Source organism: Ursus americanus, chromosome 7 (genome assembly GCF_024610735.1).
Source record: "Ursus americanus isolate L20-20 chromosome 7, mUrsAme1.1.p, whole genome shotgun sequence".
NCBI lineage: Eukaryota > Metazoa > Chordata > Mammalia > Carnivora > Ursidae > Ursus > Ursus americanus.
This window is the reverse complement of record NC_142133.1, coordinates 23360550-23383353: the sequence shown is the minus strand read 5'-3', so window position 1 is coordinate 23383353 and position 22804 is coordinate 23360550. Positions and strand designations below refer to the sequence as shown.

The following is a 22804-nucleotide window of genomic DNA, read 5'->3' as shown; positions in this document are numbered from 1 at the left end:
GTATTTGATTTGGAGGGTCTTTCTTTCAGATGGATAGCAAGTTGTGCCAATCCCCTTATTAAATAAACTATATTTTTCTTACTGAATTAAAATTTCTTTTGTTATATAGTAAATTGCCATATATATCTTGTGTCTTGTTTCTGAACTATTATTTCTAAATCTATTATTTTATTAGATGAGATAATAGGAAAGTTTGTTCTTAGGCCACTATAGCCTCTCTGTTGTAAAGGTTAATATCTGCTAAGTCCCTGCTCACTTTTCCTTTTCATAATTTTCTTGGTTCTTGGACATTTGTTCTTCCATAAAAACTTAAAAATAATTTTATCCAGTTCATCATGAGAGATTATGTTAAATTTTTATATTAATTTTGGAAAGATTGATGTTCTCATGATAGGTGTTCCTATCTGGCTTTCTGTAAGTAGTCCTTTTGGATGACCGCAGAGTAGTCCTATTTATGTGGATATACCATAGTTGAACAAATCTCCAGTATTTAAATGTTTACATTGCTTCAAGATTTCCATCATTGTAAGTAGTACAGTTGTAACTGTATCATATCGTTCACCCATTCACCAGCAGGGTATGAGAATGCCTGCTTGCTCACATCTTTACCAATACTCAGTCTTTTTAATCTTAAATAACTATTTCTTGTCCTGCTATGAAAAGAGATGATAAGTCTAGCACTTCTCTTCACACTTGTTTTTTTTTTCTTCACACTTGTTTAGTGTTAGAGTTATCATACATTTATACCTTATGTGGCCTGTTTCAGCTTATTCTCAGATAATATTTGGAACCTCTTTTGACAGGCACAACTTCTTTTAATGACTTCCATCTTTGAACAGCAGGGTGAAATGAGAGACATTTCTTTTCAGTACTTAAAATATGAAAAGCCACATTATACTGCTTGTTAATCTATTGTTCCTTCACAAATACAGTCTGATCTGCCACAGTTCATGTTTACCAAAGGCAAAACAGCTCATAAGCAATTGATAAACAAGGGCTAAAATGTATAGGGTTAAAATGTGTATGTTATAATGTATAGGTAGTGTCAGTTCATAGGTAGTGTTGGTTCACAGATGGTTTTTCCAAGGCAAAGAGAACTGAAGGAGTGGAAATGGAACTATAGCCTTCATCAGAAAAAGTGAAAGACCTTCAGCTCTTCTGTTAAGCTGGCAGCAGGAACCCCTTTGGCTTTATTTTCAGAAAATTGAAAAGAAGTACCTACCTCCAGAGCTCCCCCTGCAGAGAAGTGAGGCAGCCTTGGGCAGGTTGCACCACTCCTGTGCCCATCTTCATGACAGACAGCCCTGCACTGGTTCTGAGCTGCCGTCACTACATCGCCTGCATGTCTACCAGCGCTGCTCTGAGTACTGCCATCATTGGCACTTGATGGTTTCTGTGGGGTTTTTTAATCTATACCATGGAGCTACCTGCCTGGGTACTTTATTTATCTCCCAAGTACCAGTTAATTGGTTTTTTTGCTAGGTCTGGCTACATGAGTTACACAGATTTGAGTGGTCTTTCCCTAACTCTATTTTTCTTCAAAAGCCAATTATTTCTAGTGCACAGTTTCACTTTTTATTTTAGAATACATTGCTTTATGTACAAATACCTGTATAATAATTGTTATTAATGAGATTATTAATTTGTTCCCTGTATTATTTTTAATTAGGTGCTCTTCGTTTTATGAGGCGGATAATTGGCCTTAAAGATGAATTTTATAATCGTTACATCACGAAGGGAAATCTTTTTGAGCCAGTTATAAATGCTCTTCTGGATAATGGAACTCGGTACAATCTGTTGAATTCAGCTGTTATTGAGTTATTTGAATTTATAAGAGTGGTAAGTTTATGCTAAAGGATTTTTAGTGAAATAAAATAATTACATGTTTAGCGACGTTACTATTTTAAATTGTGAAATTTAGCATAATATTTTAATCCATGTTTACTCTAGATTATTCTCAGTTCCATTTTTATTGGCCAAATGTTTCCGGATTATATTTGGCATATGTAGACATTTTGGTCAAGTATGCCATTCATGAGATCTCTATGATCTTTGTAGGGGTAGTGATAAATAAAAACGTTGAGAGTAATTACTTTGGTAAACTGATAGAAGATGCATAAAAGGTAGGCTATTATGGAATTTTAAGTTGAAGAGACCAAGAAGTTAGGCAGACCACTCCAACTGCCTTATTTTATAGGTGAGGGGCTTCAGACACCCATAGTAATCAAGTGATTTATTCTAGAGCCTCCATTTGGTTAGGAGCACAGTCAGAGTTTGAAGATAGGTCACAGCTCAGTTTGGGACAACAGAAGATGTGTCATAAAAAGATCTAAAGAGAGCTCTATGTGAACAACAGGGTTAAGATTGGTAACTGTAGAACGAGTACAATAAATTTACCCTCTCCCACACACTGAAATCATTCCACCAGGGAAAATGGCCAATGGTTAGAATTTGAAAAAAAGAAAAAGCTAGAAATTCATTCTCTGGTTTTGGCTCTTACAAATCAGATTTCTGCTCATGACATGCTGTTCTCATGTAAAGATTATTTGGCTGACTGGATTATTTTTCTAATAGTAGTCACTTGGCAAGAGTATGGTTATCAAAAGGATGAAGAGGGTAAAAGTATTGTCTTTAGCCTTAGAAAAGAGGGAATATTGTTAACTAGCTTACCAAGTATCTGAACCCTGTTCCACAATGCACTGTTCTAATGAACTAGAGATCGACCTATATTTTTTTTCCTTAAAATTTTTGGTGAGAAACTGATAAAATGAGTAGGGTTCACAACCCCATCCTTATTGATATGATTGAATTTGTTTTTCAGAAAATAATTTTGAGTGGTTGATAAAGGTACATTGAATCCCAAAACTTAACTCATCTTTTTTTTTTTAAAGATTTATTTATTTGAGAGAAAGTACAAGTGGGGGCAGAGCAAGAGAATCTCAAGCAGGCTCCCTGCCAAGTGTGGAGCCCCACATGGGGCTCAATGATCCAAAACCAAGAATCAGGTGCTTAACCGACTGAGCCACCCAGGTGCCCCAAAACTTAACTCATTTTTTGTTCAGTATACAGCACAGAAACATTTTACCTGGGTTTCTAGTATTTCTTCTTTGCGTATTATTTAATTGAGATTTCCAGCAAAACTAGTTTAAAGACTTAAAATCCTTAAAAGCAGCAGATTATGGTGTATCTTTTAAAGAAGTGGCATATATGTTTCTTCTTAATAAATTCCTGAATCACAACTTCAGTTATTAATAATGAGCGTACTTCACACCCAGGCATTTGCAGTTATTATTCAGAATGGTTCATTTAGAATTTAAAAGAATTTAGAAGTTACTGCTGTGAGTTTGTTTCACAAAAATTATACCATTGGAAGACTGTGGAAATAGGTGGAATTCAAGTTAATAGTTTATCAGATCTGTGTATGTAATATAGTCAAAGGAGTCTGTGTTTATTATTTAGGTAAGACATCCCATTTTGATAGCAGTTAAGGAGTCATTAAGTAACACCTAAAATTCGTTAAAAATGTAATTTCAACATCTGCCTTCTAACTAGCTGTGTGCTCTTCATCAGGTCATCCAACCTCTCACATTTTCAATTTTCCTTTTCTATAAAATAGAGGTAATAAAACCTAGTTCATAGAATTGTTAGGAGGATCAAGTGAAACTATACGTTAAAGCACTTTTTAAATTGTAAAGTGCTATGTAAATGCAAAAAATAAACAGAAGACATAAACTAAATCTAGTTACTTTCAGATGTTTTGTAGCCCCCCAAAAGGGTGCCTTTTTTATTCCATGTTTTGTCAGGAGGCCTGGCTCATGTGTAAAGAAATTAGGACATTTATTTTTGTAATGTGATTTTGAAAAACCTTTTTTGATCAGCGTTGGAACTATAAAAAAATTCTTTTAAGTTTTTCTCCGCTAACAATCATTGAATCATATTTGAATTGTAAATTTTGTCCTTATACAGGAAGATATCAAGTCTCTTACTGCACATATAGTTGAAAACTTTTATAAAGCACTTGAATCAATTGAATATGTTCAGACATTCAAAGGATTGAAGACTAAATATGAGCAAGAAAAAGACAGACAGAATCAGAAACTGAACAGGTATTGTTTAAATATATTGCATCTATAGTCTATAAAATTATATCCAAAATCTTGTGTGGATCTGACATAAGAAATTTACCCAGGAGTATTCTTTCACATCATTAGATACTACAGGGTTGTGTAGAAGGGTAGGATATTCTCCCTACCCTAAATCTTCTATATGAAAAATGCTGCATATCATAACTCAAGATAAATTTTTAGTTTAATTTGCAATGTTTTGGAGTGTTCTCTGGTTACATCTTATATCACAGTTGAGGTGATTATGATGTAAATTATACGTAGTTAAAATTACTTTAGCTCCTCTTGGTTATACATATTTATTCTCACATTTAATCTGGTCACAAACTTTAAATCATTACTCAGTGTTTGTGATGTTTCTTACAGTGTACCATCTATATTGCGTAGTAACAGATTTCGCAGAGATGCAAAAGCCTTGGAAGAGGATGAAGAAATGTGGTTTAATGAAGATGAGGAGGAGGAAGGAAAAGCAGTTGTGGCACCAGTAGAGAAATCTAAGCCAGAAGATGATTATCCAGATACTTACGAAAAATTTATGGAGACAAAAAAAGGTATTAAAATTTTGAATTTTTGAATAATGTATCATTTATTAGGTACAGAAATTATCAGTTGCTTGTGAAGGTTTGGTCGTAGTATATAAAGCATGAAAGACATGAATTTTATAGTGAATCAGGACCTTTTAAAATTTCCACATCTTTTTCCAAATCTGGGAGTTATTTTCATGTTTCAAACTGTTTTTCTTTTAAAGCTTGCCATTTTGCGATGCTCTTCATTTGCTATTCAGAATTACAGTGTCTACTTATACATTGCCTTCTATGAACAATCTTGGATTTATTTCTGTACTGAAATCTCCAATTATAATAGAGGCCATATAGATCCATAGAAACTTTCCAGAGCACTCAGCCTTTTATAGCTGTGAGGAAACTAAGTTCAAAGAAGTAACTTTGCTCTTTGAAATTTTAAAATCATTATAAAAATTTCATAAAGATATACTATCAAGAGAAGTAACATTTCCCATCTTTCAAATATGCTTAAGTTTATAAAACTGAGATCTTACCTTTCAAAAGAATTAATCACATTAATTTTATGGCCTGAAAAATCACCATTATTGGAGTACTGTCCTGCATATATCATATAAATGTTTACTAACAATTTACATTTTGAAAGGCAAAAGCATTTCCTGTTTGTGATTTTGAATGTGAGATTTTCTAAAAGCATTTCTCCTTAGATAGTGTTTCATTGATTCATTACATTTTTCCTGCAACTGTTGTTCCCAGCCTCACTCATCATTTACTCATTAATGCCCAAAGTTCTGTTTACTTCAGCCTGGCAGAGCAAACAGCCCACCAAAATGTCCTAAGGAATAGGTAACTTTTGGTAGCCTAATTCTTCTATCTTTATTCGTTACAGGCACTGCCCTGACTACTGTGAAAAGGGGCAGCGATGCTGTACTTGAAGTACTGTATCCACTTAAGAATCATATACAAAAAAGTAGCAACCAGATATGAAAGGATAGTAGACACCTAAGTCATAAGAGAAACAGCTAAAGGAACCTGGAATATTCGGGAAGTAAAAGACTGATAGACATGATCATATCATTGTCTTTAGGCATTTGAAATACTTATGGGGGAGATTATCAGGTCTGTCAAGGACTGTAGAAGTATAGGGTCAGTGCAGTAAAGAGACCCTGCAGAGGGACAGTAGAAGGAAGAGTCAGACAGGTAATGAATCCTTGACACGTTCTAGATACAACAGTGTAGAATTCTAGTGTAGGATGGCTGATTCTGGTATATGATTCTTAAGGTCTTTTCTAATCCTGAGATTTCTAAGATTCCAGCTCATTAAAGACTCACCACTGTACACATCATGCTCTACTCTTAGCTCTTATGAAGCAAAAGCAGTGTTTTATTGTTATTGTTATTTTCAGTTGCTTTGCTTATTAGGAATATTTACTGAGAAAGATAAAAATTTTACTTTCACTTTAGCAAAAGAAAGTGAAGACAAGGAAAACCTTCCTAAAAGGACATCATCTGGTGGCTTCAAATTTACTTTCTCCCACTCTGCCAGTGCTGCTAACGGAACAAATAGTAAATCTGTAGTGGCCCAGACACCACCAGCAAGTTCTAATGGATCCTCTTCCAAAACTACAAACTTGGCCACATCAGTAACAGCCACCAAGGTATGTGAAATTATTCTGTACACAAACTTTGCTTTTTCCATCTTTAAAATTACTTCATGTTTACTAAAGAAAATTTGGATAATAAAAATAATTTCAAAGAAGAAAAGAAAGTTGTACACATTGTCATCAGAGAACATGACTGCTAATAACATTTGATTGATTCTTTAGGTATATGGGTTTATCTGACGTGTAATTGAGGTCTTTCTATAAACAGTTTTGTATCCTGCTTTTATTTATTTGTTAAAAGAATGTTCCTGTGTTACTAAAACACTGTTGATGACTACAGAATTTCATTTTATTTAGCTGTATTATAATATTTCTAAGTAACCTACCCAGTAATATTTTGGAGCACATACGTTGATTCTGATGTTTCATTGATAGGATTGCTGGTGGTGTTGCACTTTATTTTCTTGAATTGATGAGTAGAAGAATGTTTTCATACATACTGTCAAATACCTCCAGGAAGTTTCTACATGTTTACATTACCGTAAACATTGTATGAGTGTGCTTGGCTCACTGCAGCTTTGCCAGTGTTATTATAATTATTTTTAATCTTTGCCCATTAGGTAGTGGAGACAATATAGATCTCGTTCCCAGTTGTGTGTCCTTAGTTAGTAGCAGAGTTGAATATTAGCCTTTTGAATTTGCTCTTCTGCAAATTGGTCTGGTCTTTTTTTCTCTATATTTCTTGATAACTTTCTCTTTCTAGAGTAAATAATTGCCACCATTTTTTCATCTGTTGCAATAGTTAGGTGCCTGTCACTAATTCTTTAGTACCTTTCAGGTTAGTTTCTGCCTTCTCTTAACGTCTCCAGTCTGGTTCCGACCTAGATCCGTTGTTCACTAGATTTGCTGCTCAGCTCTTGTCTTCAGGCTGCGGAGGCCATTATCCTAATACTTCTTTTGCCTCTCTTTTTCTTGTATTGTTTCCGGGTCTTATGTCTCTGTACTCTTTCTTGATTTTCCCTCCCATTTTGGTGGAGCACATGCTCTGATAATTGTTTTCTGAGAAAAGAATCCCAGGAGAGGTAAAATTTGAGCCCCTGCATCTATGAAAATGTGTTGATTCCGTCCTGCTTGACTGCCAGTTTAAATGAATGTAGAACCAAATTGGACATCATTTTCTTTTAAAACGTAGAAGTTATTATTGCCAAGAAATCCAAAGACATTCTTATTTCTGATCCTTTGTGTGTTGAGTTTTTATTTTCTTCTTGGAAGCAGCTAAATAGTCATGTCCTTCAGTTTGGAAACATTTTATATTATTTCACTGTAACTTATTGTTTGGATGTTGGGCCCTCTGTATTGATCTTATAATTTTCATAATTTTTCTCTCCTATTACTCTTTTTTTTTTTTTTTAATCATCTTGTTCTGTTTTCTGGGTTATTTCTTGGGAGTTCTTAATTCATTATCCTTCCAAATAATTTTTTAAGCAAAATCAAGTTCAAGCACCAACACATTATTCACCCTTTCTGACACTAACAGGAGATTACTGAATACATTTGTACTCCCTCTTTTTGGGGGGACAAGGAGAAAACAGTGATTGCTCTTGAAAAATAAATTGCTCATCACTCTAGATTATGACAAAAGTTTGAAATTCACTATCTGTTGATTCCCACAGTCGAATTGATTAGTTCTTAAAATTAAATAGATCAGGTGTGAACTTGTCTGTTTTCCTTGGCAAGGCATTCTAAAGCTCTAATATGCTTTTAAAAATTGCAGTCTTTGAAAATTTGATAGTTTTCAAGGCTGGTGAGACATTAGCTACTAATGAAATTACAAAGATTTTTTTTTTTTAACTTAGCTGTAAAACCACATTTTCCTTGAAGAAGAATACTTACCCCAAAAAAGAAAGAAAAATACTTACAAAATCATAATCAAAAACTATAAGTGGGTGCTAAAACGAACGCTTCTTTTGCCTCAGATTAACAAAAGAGAACGCTGAATCTTGCTTTCTCACTTAACAAACTTACCTGGGTGAACTTTCCGTATTAGAACATAAAAGAACTTCCTCCATAGAATTCCAAAGCATGATATACTTTAATTTATAACTAACCCTCTTGATGCATTTTAAAGTTGTTTCCAGTTTTTTGCAGTTAAAAGAAATGTGACTTTCTACACAAAATATTTCATATCCATGTGTGTTTCTATATAGAATATGCATTTACAGTTTTGAGTAGTTACTGAATTTACTCAGTAAAATGGAAATATGTGGATAGTTCCTTAACATGGTATATATGCCCAGTACCAAAAGCTAGCTTAATACTTATGGACATATTAGAAGCATTCCCACCAAAGTTGGGAACGAGGTAGGATACCACTATGATTGCTATTTTTTTTTTTAAGATTTTTATTTATATATTTGATAGAGAGGCAGCGAGAGAGGGAGCATAAGAGGGGGAATGGGAGAGGGAGAAGCAGGCTTTCCTCTGAGCAGGGAGCCCGATGCAGGGCTTAATCCCAGGACCCTGGGATCATGACCTGAGCAGAAGGCAGACACTTAATGATTGAGCCACCCAGGCGCCCCTGATTGCTATTATTTAACCATTGTTCTGGGGTCATAGTCAATGCAGTTAGTCGAGATAAAGAAATTAAAGCTATAAAAATTAGAAGATATAAAAACCACTTTTCCTGATGATTTTGTAAAATTTTATTAATCATGTTTATGGAAGATCTGTCCTTTATTTTTTGAGTAGAGGATAATTCTTGAATTCTCTCTCCTTATGTATTTTTAATATGATTAATTATATTAATAGTTTCCTAACTTATAATTTGTTAGTTCATTCGTTTGTTTGATTCAGAAAAAATGTCATTGTGTATTCATAGGTGTTTGTTATCATTATCATTCGTTTTTATCCCTTCCTTTGTATTGGAAACTTTTCTCAAGGGTAATTGGCATAAGTGATCTTAACTGCAATCTGAGAGTTATTTTAAAACAAGTATGTTTATGTTTGTATATTAAAGTCTGGAATCTGTCAGATGCTTTACAGGGTGCATATCTGGATTTAACTTCTAATATTTCACATTTTATATTTTTATTTTCAATAGAAATTATCATTTTAATGTATAGGAGTTTGTTTATGGCATATATGTATAGATAATAGAGATAAAATTGATATTCAATTGTGTAGCTGTTTCAGATAGAATATTTCTTAATCTTAAGCAAAAAGTCATTTTAAATGTTACCCATTGGAAACTGAAATGTTTGTACATTATGATATATAATCTGTAATCCTAAGCATGATTAAAACTTTCCTTGATAACTCATCATCTTTGTGAGTATCAGACTGGTGCCTTTTCAGAAGGTAATTATATCTTCTATCTCCTCCGTTTGGCTTAGAAACCAAATGAATAAGAATGATATTAGTAATAGCAGCAAATGGCAATTATTGAACACTACATACCAAGCACTGTGCTAAGTGCTTTTTATGTTTTCTTTTCATTTTATTTGCAAAATAGTTCACTGAGATCTAAGTACTGTTACACAAATTTTAGATAAGGAAAATGAGTCATAGAGATACTAAATCACTAGCCCACAGTCAATACACCTAAAAAATGGTGGCATTGGAATTTGAAATTAGGCAGACTACAATCAATACATTCTTAACCAATTTAGCTGTACTGCCTCTTGCTTATCAAACTTAAGACTTGTGTGTTATTAAGCTGAGAAAGCAGGTATAAGTATAAATGGTACAAATAAGTTTAATTCCCAGACTTTCTGATAACGGTTTCTAGCTGCTCAGTGGCCTTTGTTGATAATTACAACGGTTCAGTTATATATTGGCAAAGTGTTACTGCCAGATGTCTGGGTTCTTTAGATATGAAGCTACTTAGCTTTGAAGTATGAGTTATTTTAGTTGTATTTATTTATCCCCTTGAGTCTAAAGGGTTTGAACTAAATCCAGTGTTTTCTGTAGCACTCTTAACCTGTGGGACGTATGTATAAACTTCATGGGATGGCTTCAAAATGAGTGCAAACCTGAGGACATTTAATATCCTGGGTAATGTCCAGAGCTTTAGTAGGTTTTCAAAGGGGTCCATGACTCATAAAAGGCCGAACACCTGAATTACCTCATCCTTACTTTCCTTTTGGTTAGAGAGGTAGCCCTAAATTTTTTAGTTGTTTGTTTCAGGAACCAATTTATTTGTTTATTATTATCAAAAGCATAATGAAAACAATGGTATGCACTTAGTAATGAAATACATATGTGAAGTACGGAGACAAAAGGAAGCCCTGACTGACTACCATCTCTAGTTTAAACATAGAGAAATGAACTCGTGCATTTCCACAGTCCTTCCAGCTCCCCGTGTCATGATGATTTGTGAGTCCTGCTATTTGGAGATAAATTTTTCCACAGTGAAATTTTGCTGAATTGAATTGAATTGTGAGGTATCGTTAAAAATCCAAAAATAGGGGCGCCTGGGTGGCACAACGGTTAAGCGTCTGCCTTCAGCTCAGGGCGTGATCCCGGCGTTGTGGGATCGAGCCCCACATCAGGCTCCTCCACTATGAGCCTGCTTCTTCCTCTCCCACTCCCCCTGCTTGTGTTCCCTCTCTTGCTGGCTGTCTCTATCTCTGTCGAATAAATAAATTTTAAAAATCTTAAAAAAAAATCTAAGAATAAATAGAAAAGTTGAGGGTAACTTAAAGTGCCACCAGTGGTACCAAGTGTTCATAATTTTCAAGCAGTTCCTTTATCAAATTCAAATATATCTGTTTTTGAGATATGTATGATTAGATAGTTCAGAAGAGTTATTTGTGATGTCTTTAAAAGTGACTATTTATACTAATAATTTTTTTTCTTAAAAGTTACATATGTTAAAAAATTATTTTTATTCTTCAATAGGGAAGTTTGGTTGGTTTAGTGGATTATCCAGATGACGAAGAGGAAGACGAAGAAGAAGAAACATCTCCCAGGAAAAGACCTCGTCTTGGCTCATAAAATATTTAGTGGGGATCCTCAGTGTGTGGTCTTACTAAAATGCTGCAACTGTTCAATGAGCTGAAAATCTGAATCAGAAAGCTTTCTCACTTGAACTTATAAATATACAAGGAGTAGCAAAAGATACTCAGTATATCAGCTAGGAGAGTTTAGTTCTGTAAAAAACCAGGCTTCCCAGGAACTTGATTGCTTGCTAGTAATTAAGGGGTTTGCCTTTCAGGCTGTCAAAAAAAAAAAAAAGAAAAGAAAATGGTTAGTAACCAGAACCTGGGAGATAGCTTCTTCCTGAGGAAACTCTCAGGTTTGGGAATGGCTTGGGGGAGGGAACAAGGTTAATAAAATAATATTAAATGCAGGGTTGCTCCAGGGGGGTATCCGATCTAGAAACAATTACAAAACTTTAGTTACAAACCCAATAACATTACTTGTATAATGGTGCTGGCCATGTTGTTCTTTTAATCAGTTGCCTCTTTTTAAAAAAAAATTTTTATGAAAACCAAATTCAACTATCATAAAAATGAGGTTATGCTCTTGGGACCATTTTTTGAAGATTTAACAGAAATTCAGCCTTATAGGTAGTTGGAGGGAAGTACTCTCTGTGTTACAGTACATGTTGAGTTTACCACACCAGGAATTTTCAGTATGATTTTGATGAAAACAAGCTGGATTCAAAATGGACAGTCTTGTTAATATAACTTTACAGCACTTTTAGAGATAACTGATGCCAAGAATCAGTACAGTAGTATTTCGAAATGATTTTCTCTAGAAACTTGGGAGTGGATTGAACAGAATGTTTCCAAGTGTCTCCCAGTACATACAATCTTTTGTGCAAGATACTTTGAAGTCACTTTCTGCTTTGTTCATAAAGTTTCTCTCTCCAGAGCTGCAAGCAAGTTTTAAAGTATAATTTATAAAGACTCACATACAAAGACTAGTGCTGAATTAAGTGGCATTTAATATCTAGAGGCCATTTTGATCCAAGAAGTTACTTCAGTATCAAAGTCAGTATGCAGCACATGAAGTTTTTCCATAAACAAACAAGGGTGTAATACAAAAGCTGCTTTTTTTTAAAGAGTAACAGCACATTCCATGTACGTAAATGAATTTAAAATAAGTTGAGGCAAACAGTTAAGAGGTTTTATTTTTAGAACAGCAAGTTAACTGTAAATATTTTAATGTTAGTTTGCTCATCTATGATCTGAGATCATGCTGAAGTGAGAAAAACGTCCCTCAAACTACAATTTAATGCATTGGGAAAAAAACCTAAAAGCAGGAATTCCAGCTACAATCTTCAGATCACCCTTGTAATGTGTTATGGGTCCATTTTTCCTGGAATAGCTTAAACTGAAGCAGTTTCCCCTGTTTTGGAGATTTTGTAGTTAATTTTAATTTTGGCTATTGTTTGGAAAAGATGGGCTGTCTGTGTAGATATGAAGTATAGTTTTTCCATAAAACAGATGTTTATTTTGTATTAAAAATACCACTGTACTTGTTTTACACCATTTGTATACATGTGGTGATATTAATGCTGAACTGTAAAATTCAGGAATTAAAATGTGACCCTGTAATTCTATGATTGTTGCTTTTGTTTGGTTTGTTGTAAATATAAGTTAACTCCATTTTGAGATTTGTCCATTTTATAGTATCTTTTAAAAGCCAATAAATTATCCATAGATATTTATTATAAACCACTAAGTCCTACACCAATCTGAATGAAATAATTCTAAACAAACGAAGGTTGACTGCACTTTAAGAATTACTGATTCTACTTACAGAACATGTGCCTTGGGCAAATGAAGTCCGAGCACCAAAACATCACAGCATGGGGCTAGTCTCACCTCTTTGATTAAAAGTACATATAATGAAAAGGACCTTCCACTTTATAAGGCAAGTGACTCAGGATAATTTAAACTAAGATTAGTAAAGTTACCATCAAGCAAGTTCTGTGGCCCCTTTCACTCTTCTTAGCTCTTAAATTTCCTCTTGTCATCTAAGAAGACCAGGCTTAAAGCATTTCCTTATTTACTCTTGACTCTTCCTGATTAAGTAATTTTAAAGTTCCAGTAGGAAGTATTATCTTTATACCTTATGAAGAGTTTCTTTAATTTTCCTTTCTGAAGAATTGCTACGAGTCAAACATTTAAATCATCATCATCTTAGGAACCTTATCATCGCAGAAATGTGAATGTTTTGTTGACTTACAGGATAACAGTTTTCATGGTACATATGCTCACCCACAATGATATGAAAACAGGGCTTAAAATATCCTTGAAAGAATATTAAGTTTCCACATGTTAGCTGCTGTCTTAACGACTACCCTCAGGCAGATCAGGATTTTTATATCTCTATCTTCACTCAGTGAACCAAGCCAGAGCCCACATTTGTATGCCTGAGGCTCTCTTAAAATTATATCTGTAAACATGTATCCACTATAAAAACTATTTTTAATAAAAAGTTACATGAAACAGATTTCTGTGTTTTAATCACTAGTGTTTCCTCTTGTCCATCTCAGTGATGAAAATGTAACAAATGTAATGCTGGTTTTTCTCTGCAGGTTGAAGACTGGAGCTAAACAAATTTTGGTATCCTTTTTAAAAGTTTGTAACTGTAGATTTAAAGAGATAAAATGGAATTATAAATTAAACTTCAGGAGCAACCCGTGACTAGAAAAGGGGGTGCTTGCTGGAAGACACAATACAGGAAGTTTTCTGAAAGAAGGGTCTCTCCTACTCTTCTGGTTCTCTAAGCAAACACAGAAAACCATCCAGGACCACTTCACGTAAAAAAAGACCTACACCCAGTAATAAAAGACCTACACCCATGGCTGCATTCCCCTCAGTAGTCATTTGTTCCCTTTGTTAGTGGTAGCTTTTCTAGAAAGAGTAATTGAATATTTTTAACATCCCTCACATCCATTTTCCAAGTGCTGTTTGCTCCTGCCCAGGAAAACTGGTCTGATTGGATTTCCTTCTTGGTATACCCACAACAACTCTAACTCACCCAGTCTCCATTACGGCAGCCACACATTTTTTTTTAACTGAACATTTTGATAATGTAACTTCCCTGCTTTAAAACTTTGTGGTGACTTCCCACTGACATAAAATTGAAAAGCCTCCAGTATCCTGCCTATCTCCAATTTCATAGGCCAGCCCTCTGCTCTCATTCTGTGTATACTCGCCGTACTGCCCGCTCCTCACTAGCCGCCTCCTTTCCTGCGGTAGGACCTGAGTTGTTCCCTCCCATTTCTCCCTGCAGCTAGCCTCCCAATCAGCTTAAGCATGGCTTTCTCATTACTTGGCCAGCTCTGCTTATATTACTGCACTTCTCCCTTTGTACACTTGGCTCTTCGGGCCTTCTTCACTAGCCCCGTGAAGGCAGGGACCCTGATGATTAGTTGAATGTATCCTTGGCCCCCAGCACAGTGCTTAGCACAAACAATAGTAACCAAGTTTGAATGAATAAATGCACTATCAGGTTTCTATACCCTCTCTCTCAGCCCAAGTAGCTGTCTTCCCCACCACCCTTTACCTCAAAAGTTTAATAAAGTAATAATAATGAGCTATATTTGCATTTACAAACACAAGTATTTGAAACTAACAGGCTCAGTTTAAGGATTAAATAATTTATTTTTAAGAAAATTTGAACTTCTGTTTTGCTAAATTGTTTTTAAAGTTACTTATTAATAACTTCTTCTTTAAGTTTCTCTGCAAGCAATCTCCTCTTTAGTAATGTTTGCTTCTCCTCTGCTGTCATTTCTGGTTTCTCTGTCATTTCCTTCAAAACAAAACAAAACAAACAGAAAAAAAAAATTGGCTAAGGTGTAAGATGGGTTCATTTGTCTAAAATTCGCAACATACTGCCTCAAAGAGCATTTTCAGTAAGTCAAAATTTAAAAAGCTACATGGTGACTGGGTTCCCTAAATCTCTTCTTTGCCAAAATCTCTTCTTAGGGAAGAAAGCCTCTTGGAGGTGGTGGCGAGGGTACTGTGGCTGCTTTGTGGATAAAATATTTAAAAAGGCTTAGGTCGAACAGACTGCTCACCCTTGAGCACTCAGAGCAGGCAGGACAAGTAAAGAAAAAAATGTATAATGAAACCACTATCATTTCAGCCTCACAAAATCTTCACATCACAACCACTTCACTGCCTAGAAAAAACTGAACAGGTGCTACAGTAGCGGGGAGGTTAATGTGACTGCATCTACAAGCAACGTTCATTATCAAGGCTGTCTTGCACACATTCCGATCTTGACAATTCCACCTCTAGATTTGCAAAGTTTGACACACTAAAGCTAGCCATACCTCTGCCTGCCCAGCAGGTTTTCCCTTCTGCTCAGAATTTTGTATCTGCTTAGTCCTCATATCCTTTCTCATGGACATCAACTTATCTCTCTTCTGCTTGAGGTAGCGCTCTCGTTGTCGGAGCTCTTCTGTTCCAAGTGTTGATAAATTCTGGGTCAAAAAAGAGAAGGAATTATTTAAATTCAAGTCCACATAATGAGCGGCACAGATAACCACTGGCTGATTAAACTCAAAATCTGAGTTCAAGATAACAGTATGGCTGTTCACGTTGTTTGTTCCCAGTACTTTGTCATTTTGTTCATAGTTCTTAAAAAGTAATGTTTTTTACTTACTGCTATTGGTCCTTCAATGCTTGCATGTTCTAAGCCAGGGGTCTTCAGGCCTTTTTGTGGGAAGGAGGAAGTTTCAGGCAGCATTTCCAGCTTTCTTGCCAAAGGTTGTACTGACTGATTAGCAAAATGCACTTTAACTTCTGGCGGTAATTAAATAAAGACCAATTAGAATATTATAAGAAATACTAAGTATTAGGTTGGTTCACCAAAATGCCTAGTGTTTTTTTTTTCTCACTTTTTTTCCCTCACTTTCAATCAACACACACTGATTCAATGCCTATATTGTTTCAAACACTGGGTGGGAACAAAAACATGGTTTCTGTCCTCAAGAAGCTTGAACTGTTACTCATGAATAATGACATTTCAACACAAACCAAGCTCCTGCTGTTTGGCACTACAGCTACAAGAAGTATAATTCTTGTCTAAAGATTACAACTATACTATACTGTAGTACAAGGCTGCCTCATAAGCTAAACAAACAGAACATAAAATCCCTTACTGATACTGTAATTGGTTACCGAACTTTTGCTTACAGAAAAAACTTATGTAAATGATCCTGTATTTTCAAAACAATGAAGTTAAAGCTACAATTTTTTGTACTGGACAAGTAAGTGCCAATAATATCAATAATTTTTGTTTGTAATACATACTGAAGATAACTTTAATAAACCTACTAACACTAAGAAAATGTAAAGAATTTAAAGTTAAGTAGAACTTAGATACAACAGAGCACTCAATATTTTCCAGTTATTTGGTGACTGTGCTAAGAGACAAGATTAACATGCTAATTGCTTTTCTGAGCCATCTTTTATTATAAGACAAGGCGATTTTTTTTTTGGAAGATAAAACAATTTCAGGGTAAGTACATGATATGAAAGCAGAGTAAGACAAGAAAAGACTCATAAAAAAGATAGCAAGAACCAAAAGGATGTGCGAACATGATATACATGTCTCAAAATGTTTAAAAATCTTGATAGCACAGTAAAACTGGAAATACAACTCTGCAGGAGCAAAAAACTTGCCAAAGGACCATGGCTTTAGCATGGAGTGAGTGCACTGAGGGCAGTGCGAGGGAGGCTGGAACAAGAAACGCTCTTCAGGCTCTTGGACAGTAAGGAAAGTCTCCCTAGAAGAGATGAGGCTGTAGCTAAGCTCCAACCAGCCGAGACAGGGAGCTACAGAGCTGAGAAAGAAAGACATGCTCAAGCAAGTCGGTGACTGCAAACAAGAGTTAAATATGCCGTTCTTACTGATGGTGACTTGACAGAGAGGAAGGCTTAGCCCCCACATATGGAAGCACACACCCAAAGAAGGGACAATTCCATTCACTTCTGAGGAGGGGGATCCCAGGCACATAAGCATTTATATTCAATTCACCTACTTGTTCAGGATAGTTCTTGCCTGGAGTGTGTTAGTTATGAACATCTTGTATATTCTAACTCACACCTAGAGAGGAAAGTACTTGAAACCAAAACACTTATCTTCTCTGATTTCTAGGAATAGACAATCAGAAAACCAGGGAGCTTAAAGAAAGATCATCTTATCTCTGGCAACTCTTTGCATCAATCTGAGAACAGATGCCATCCATTTCTAGCAGGAACCAAGGAAACACAAAAAAAAAGGAATTAAAAAGGAAGTCAGACTCCTTTTTGATTCTTCCCAAATTAGGTCTTCAAAATGGACTTCCATCACTGTATGAAATGATTTCCTGGAATATCAGATATACCCATTTTTAAAAAATAGAATCGTTTTTGAAAACTAAAGTCATTACTTTAGAAATTATTTGCCATCTGTTCTGTGCCACCTATGTGCTCAGACAAATCTAAAGCCAGTGCTTTCATAAACACAGTTCAAGTGAGATTATTCTACCTAGAATCTGATTATGAAAAAAGAAAAATGGTTAAATTTGCTAGGAAGAAAGAAGCAAGGTAACTCCATAAAACTGCTTCTGTTGCATATGCCCCATTGTTGTATCAACTAAGAGTACAGTTCCTTAAAATCAATGGGTAAATATCAAACCCATCTCATCTCAATTATAAAAATTCTTCTAAATCTTCTAAAGTGTAAAAGAACACAAGATTTAGAGGCAGAAGACCAAAGAAAGTTACAGTTTTACCACTTAAAAGCTCAGTGATTTTGGACAAGTCACTCAACTTCCTCGAGTTTCTTCTAAAACAAAAATAATAAGACAACAGAAAAATAAAGATCATAACACCCACCTCACAGTTGTGTGGCTTTCTTTTTAAATGAGAAAAGAACATTTATTGAAAACCAGAGAAATGCATGATAAAATGAATTGAATTCATGATCATGACTCAACTTCTGTTTCAGAATTACTTGTTTTCTTATAAAGAAAATGAGAATATATTGAAAATGGATTTGCCATATATCGTACAAATTCATCCACTAACATCTTCCACAAGGATTCTCATCAATTTTAGTTTCAGTATTTCCTGACTAAACATCTGGATCAACTGGCTACTTCTTGTTTTCTAGTTATGCTTTAATTCATTAGGAATAACTAATATAACCTTTCCAAGTTCAGCTTCCAACTCACAAACACTATGTAACTGCGGTCAAGGAAGAGAACACAAATGCGACGTGCACATATCTTGGATGCTGTGGCCGTGGCACAAAGGCTGGTGGCCCTCTCAAGGAATTTCACTCACTGCTCTGGGTTCCAGGCTTCACTTAGAAATCTGAGGACTACACCCTTGCTGTCATCTGAGTATTTCCTACCTGCAACCTCCATAGCTAAATTAAAAAAGAATTTTAAATACCAATGGCCATTCAACACTCCCTCCCAGGGGTTTTGAAGATTAAGTAGGTATGAGAAAGTAACACTTAAGTATCCGTCTTGTTAGCAAAAGTTCAATACACTTCAACCTTACCTGAGGGTGGGTGTGCAAAATGTTCACCATCCTCTTGGGAAGTCTTCATTTTTGCAGTTTCATTAGCATGCCCTGGAGGCTCTTCTGTATTAGCCTCTGATAACTTCAAAAATCCATAATACAATTTAGAAAAACATATAGATTAATATTGACTAATTCACTACTTAAGGGATCCAAAGACGTTACTTTAAAAAAAATACATTGTCTACTAAATAGATAATGAACAAGAGATTTTCCAAAGTTTTTAAGATGTTTCCAGCATATCTTTTATTTTTTGAGGTAATAAACATTCTCTAAGTGCTAAGAGTAACTAACTAGTATGTCTAGGACTTTGGACTTAGCAAGAAGTTAGGTTCAAACCCGGACTTCACCCTTACTACTCAGGTGACCTTGAGGAAGAGACCAAAAATACTCTAATAAGAGAAAGAAATCCACTGAATTACAAGGTGTTTTTCCACTTAATCTATATACCACTACCATGGTATGCCTCCAGAAGCTATAAATGGGTTTATTTCCATTTCTAAAATGGGATAGTATATTTAAACCAAATAAATCATTTAAATCTTGGAAAAAAACTAAGTAAACTGGTAATTTGTTTTTCCTAAAAACTGAGGAAAATTTAATCACATGTAGCCTGTTAGGTAACTCATGTCATAAGTCCCTATATGCTGTGTAATAGACACAGGAATATTCATTATCCATACTATCAGCTCTACTCTTGTGTGCTTCAAAATTTCTATAATAAAAAGTCTTTTTAAAAAAAGTCTTTAAAAAACCCATACATATAACCCCTAAAACATAACATTATTCAAGAAGCCAAACATAGTTTGCTTATAAGCCAGAGAGTTAATACTAATGTCTTCTGATAGCAGTTTTGAGCTGATTTCTGTTTTTTTTTTTATGTTATGTTAGTCACCATACAGTACATCATAAGTTTTTGATGTAATGTTCCATGATTCATTGTTTGCGTATAACACCCAGTGCTCCATGCAATATGTGCCCTCCTTAATACCCTTCACCAGGCTTAACCCATTCCCTACCCAATCCCCTCTAAAACCCTCAGTTTGTTTCCTGGAAGCCATAGTCTCTCATGGGTTCGTCTTCCCTTCTGTTTTTCCCCACTTGATTTTTCCCTTCCTTCTCCTAATGTCCTCCCTGCTATTCCTTATGTTCCACAAATAAGTGAAACCATATGATAATTGATTTCTGTTCTATACTCTTAAAAGGTTTTATTTATTTATGTATCAAAGAGAGAGCACAAGCAGGGGAAGCCACAGGCAGAGGGAGAAGCAGACTCCCCGCTGAGCAAGGAGCCTGATACAGACCAATCCCAGGACCCTGGGATCATGACCTGATCTGAAGGCAGATGCTTAACTGACTGAGCCACCCAGGCGTCCCTGTTCTATACTCTTACATTTAAAAATATTAGCATCTATGAATTGCACCTCCATTTACTAAAAGGAGATTTACTTAAAGATACATAAATCACCTCTTAATCCTAAAACATCTCTATTTCTTCTACTCTTCATGGGGTATCTTTCAGTAAAATAAGGCTTTTTAAAGACAGCGCATGATACACGCGTGTATCATGAAAAAGGAAAAGGAAGGAGAATGACTTTTGAGTGATCGAGAGAAAGTTTATACTCGGTTTCCCTTTCCCTTCAGAGAGATTTGGGAAAACATAAGAAGAGAGGCAGCTAGAGCAGAGGAGAGGAAAGAATAATTATTAGATTCCTTCATCTCAGCCAGATACATGTTTAGTTTATCCTTAGGGAAGATTAGGCACTTTATGGAAACAGTTCTTAATGGAAAAATAGTATGCCAGGGAATATCATAATTGACTCATTCTGCTTCAGGCTGATAACGTTCAAGTCTGCAAGGGACCCTCAAGGGTAACTGTAGTTGCTCTTTCAAAACAGTAAAAGAATCAAAGAGAGGGAGAAAGTAAAATATTATTCTTAATTGTCCCTTAGTCATAAAATTAAGGGGAATTTTTATAAGGAATCCCTCATAATATGAATGATATTACAATTTTTTGTAGTTCATCTCCGTGTTTAATGGGTACTTAAAAGGTAGGTTGCTGCATGGGTTATAAAGTGAATATGGCTATAAAGTCACATATAAATGCTTAGAACTGCCAAGAGAATATAATCCTCTGAGGAACCGTGTAGTCCCACAGAAGCAGCAAAGCCTAGGTATAAACTTAAGAGATAACAGCAATGAGGGGCCCCTGGCTGCTCAGTCAGTACAACAGGCGACTCTTGGTCTTGGAGCCATGAGTCCGAGCCCCATGCTGGGTGAGTTTACTTAAAAAGAAAGGGTAACAGCAATGAAATACTTCTGTTATACTAATACATTCTGTAGGCACCTGCTTTTTTCTCTTCCTTTCTTCCTCCTGGTCATATTCCTCTTTTGATTTTCTGAAATATACAAAAACAAGGTAGAAAAGTAAATTTTCTTTTTTGGTCAAAGAACAAATATCCAACAAGCAACATGCTAAATTAAGCTCACAATATGTGCAAGGAACTTTGAACCAAGATGGAAATAATCAGGCTTTTCTTAAAGCAGCTTAGAACAACTGAGAAAGACATATGTAATAGGCATACACAGCGTAATAGAGTAACATAAACTACAGTTCACCCATTTCTTCTGGAAATGTGAATGACCCCTAGCTGAACAAAGACCTACAGATTTGAAATCCTAAACCCAAATCTGAATGGCAAGTCTTATCTCTCACTTTAAAGTGATAGGATCCATCTCTCCCCTCATTTTAGTTTTTCCAGTGGCACCAGAGCTATCACAAAGTTCTCATACATTATGCCAAAGCCCTATCGGCTACTGTAAACTGCTCACTGAAGCCCTCTGATTTAGGAAAATAGCCAACTCAACTCTCCTTCATAACTAAGCTCTACTACTTTACAGAGTACATTCCCTTCAAAAGCCATTAGAAAATAAAATCTAAAAGTACATTGCTGATTAATTTTCAGACCACCCATCAACCAACAGAAGCAACCAGTTCAAGTCAAAACTACCAGTCCTCTAAACCTATCAACAATATCCTTAACTCTTCAAACCTATAAACTCAAAGCATTCTGTGTGGTCTCAGGCTCCCATCTGCCCCTGCTGTGGAAAACAGGATGTGGCCAGAAGAGGCTGGGTTTACCAGCACTTACCTCCCTCCCCACAACTACTCAAATCCCCTGGAATTAATCACTAAGTCATGGAGCTCCTTCCACAGTTCCCCACTAGACCCAGCTTCCTAATCACCACCCTGCCTTGTCCTCCTTTCTGCTTTGGGGTTGAGGACAAGATGGCTAGGGGCAGAACTAGAGGATGCTAGAAGATGGTCCTATGTGTGGTTAGAGCTGAAGAGAAAGGAAGGGCTCCCAAAGGACAAGGCCACATTCTGCAGGTGACACAGTGGCTGCAAGTATCCTTCTGCCCCAAGCCTATACATTCTCAAAGGAGATTTAAAAATTAGGTATTGCAATTGCTGCTCCCTTCCCAAACTCCCAGAGGCATCAAGAGACAACAGTCTCAAGGGAAAAAAGAAATGCTCCTTTAGAGGCCTGCATACTTCATGCCAGGAATTTGGCTGAGAATCATGTAACTGGGGCAAGGAAGAGACCGGCAAGACAGTCATCTGGGATGGACACTTCCCACTGTCCACTTTTCCCTTGCAGGTTACCTGCCACCCCGTCAGCTATTTGGTCTGTGGAGTGTGAATGAACGTCCAGCCTCCTGCTGTTAGACACCTGCAATGAGCCACCTCTAAATACCAAGGTCCAGAAGCCATGGAGTGTCTTGCTCACCAGGCTTTTGGGTCTACTGGCTGTTTCCTGTTCCCATAGGGAGGGAGATAAGCCCCTCCCAATTAGGCAGATATGGTAATGAGGCACTTGAAAATCATTTCTTCTGTCCATTAAAAAATGTTATACATAGTTATAAACAAATACAATGATAAATCATTTTTTATGGGTTTCAGGAGAGAATTTAGTTATTTTTCACTAGTTCATAATATTTTGAGGGTAGAAAAC

The 22804-nt window shown here is 35.8% G+C and overlaps 2 protein-coding genes across 5 annotated transcripts in view; one reads left to right on the top strand and one right to left on the bottom strand.

Annotated features, from left to right (window-relative positions):
• PPP4R3B (protein phosphatase 4 regulatory subunit 3B) overlaps positions 1-11494 on the top strand; it is a 58098-nt gene extending 46604 nt beyond the window's left edge. For 3 of the 4 annotated variants that reach the window (XM_045788006.2, XM_045788011.2, XM_087863415.1), the window contains 5 exons: positions 1670-1839; positions 3967-4106; positions 4491-4675; positions 6110-6303; positions 11149-11494. In XM_045788006.2, coding sequence (XP_045643962.1) covers positions 1670-1839; positions 3967-4106; positions 4491-4675; positions 6110-6303; positions 11149-11244 — 785 coding nt within the window. In that variant the 3' untranslated portion in view covers positions 11245-11494. The remainder of the gene's footprint in view (positions 1-1669; positions 1840-3966; positions 4107-4490; positions 4676-6109; positions 6304-11148) is intronic. The other variant, XM_045788007.2, reaches the window with a different exon arrangement.
• Positions 11495-14850: 3356 nt separating this feature from the next.
• CFAP36 (cilia and flagella associated protein 36) overlaps positions 14851-22804 on the bottom strand; it is a 28734-nt gene continuing 20780 nt past the window's right edge. Inside the window, exons 6-10 of the mRNA XM_045788005.2 lie at positions 21136-21187; positions 18768-18870; positions 15877-16016; positions 15545-15694; positions 14851-15018 (exon numbers count right to left, since the gene is read on the bottom strand). Of these exons, the coding sequence (XP_045643961.1) occupies positions 14917-15018; positions 15545-15694; positions 15877-16016; positions 18768-18870; positions 21136-21187 (547 nt within the window). The 3' untranslated portion in view covers positions 14851-14916. The remainder of the gene's footprint in view (positions 15019-15544; positions 15695-15876; positions 16017-18767; positions 18871-21135; positions 21188-22804) is intronic.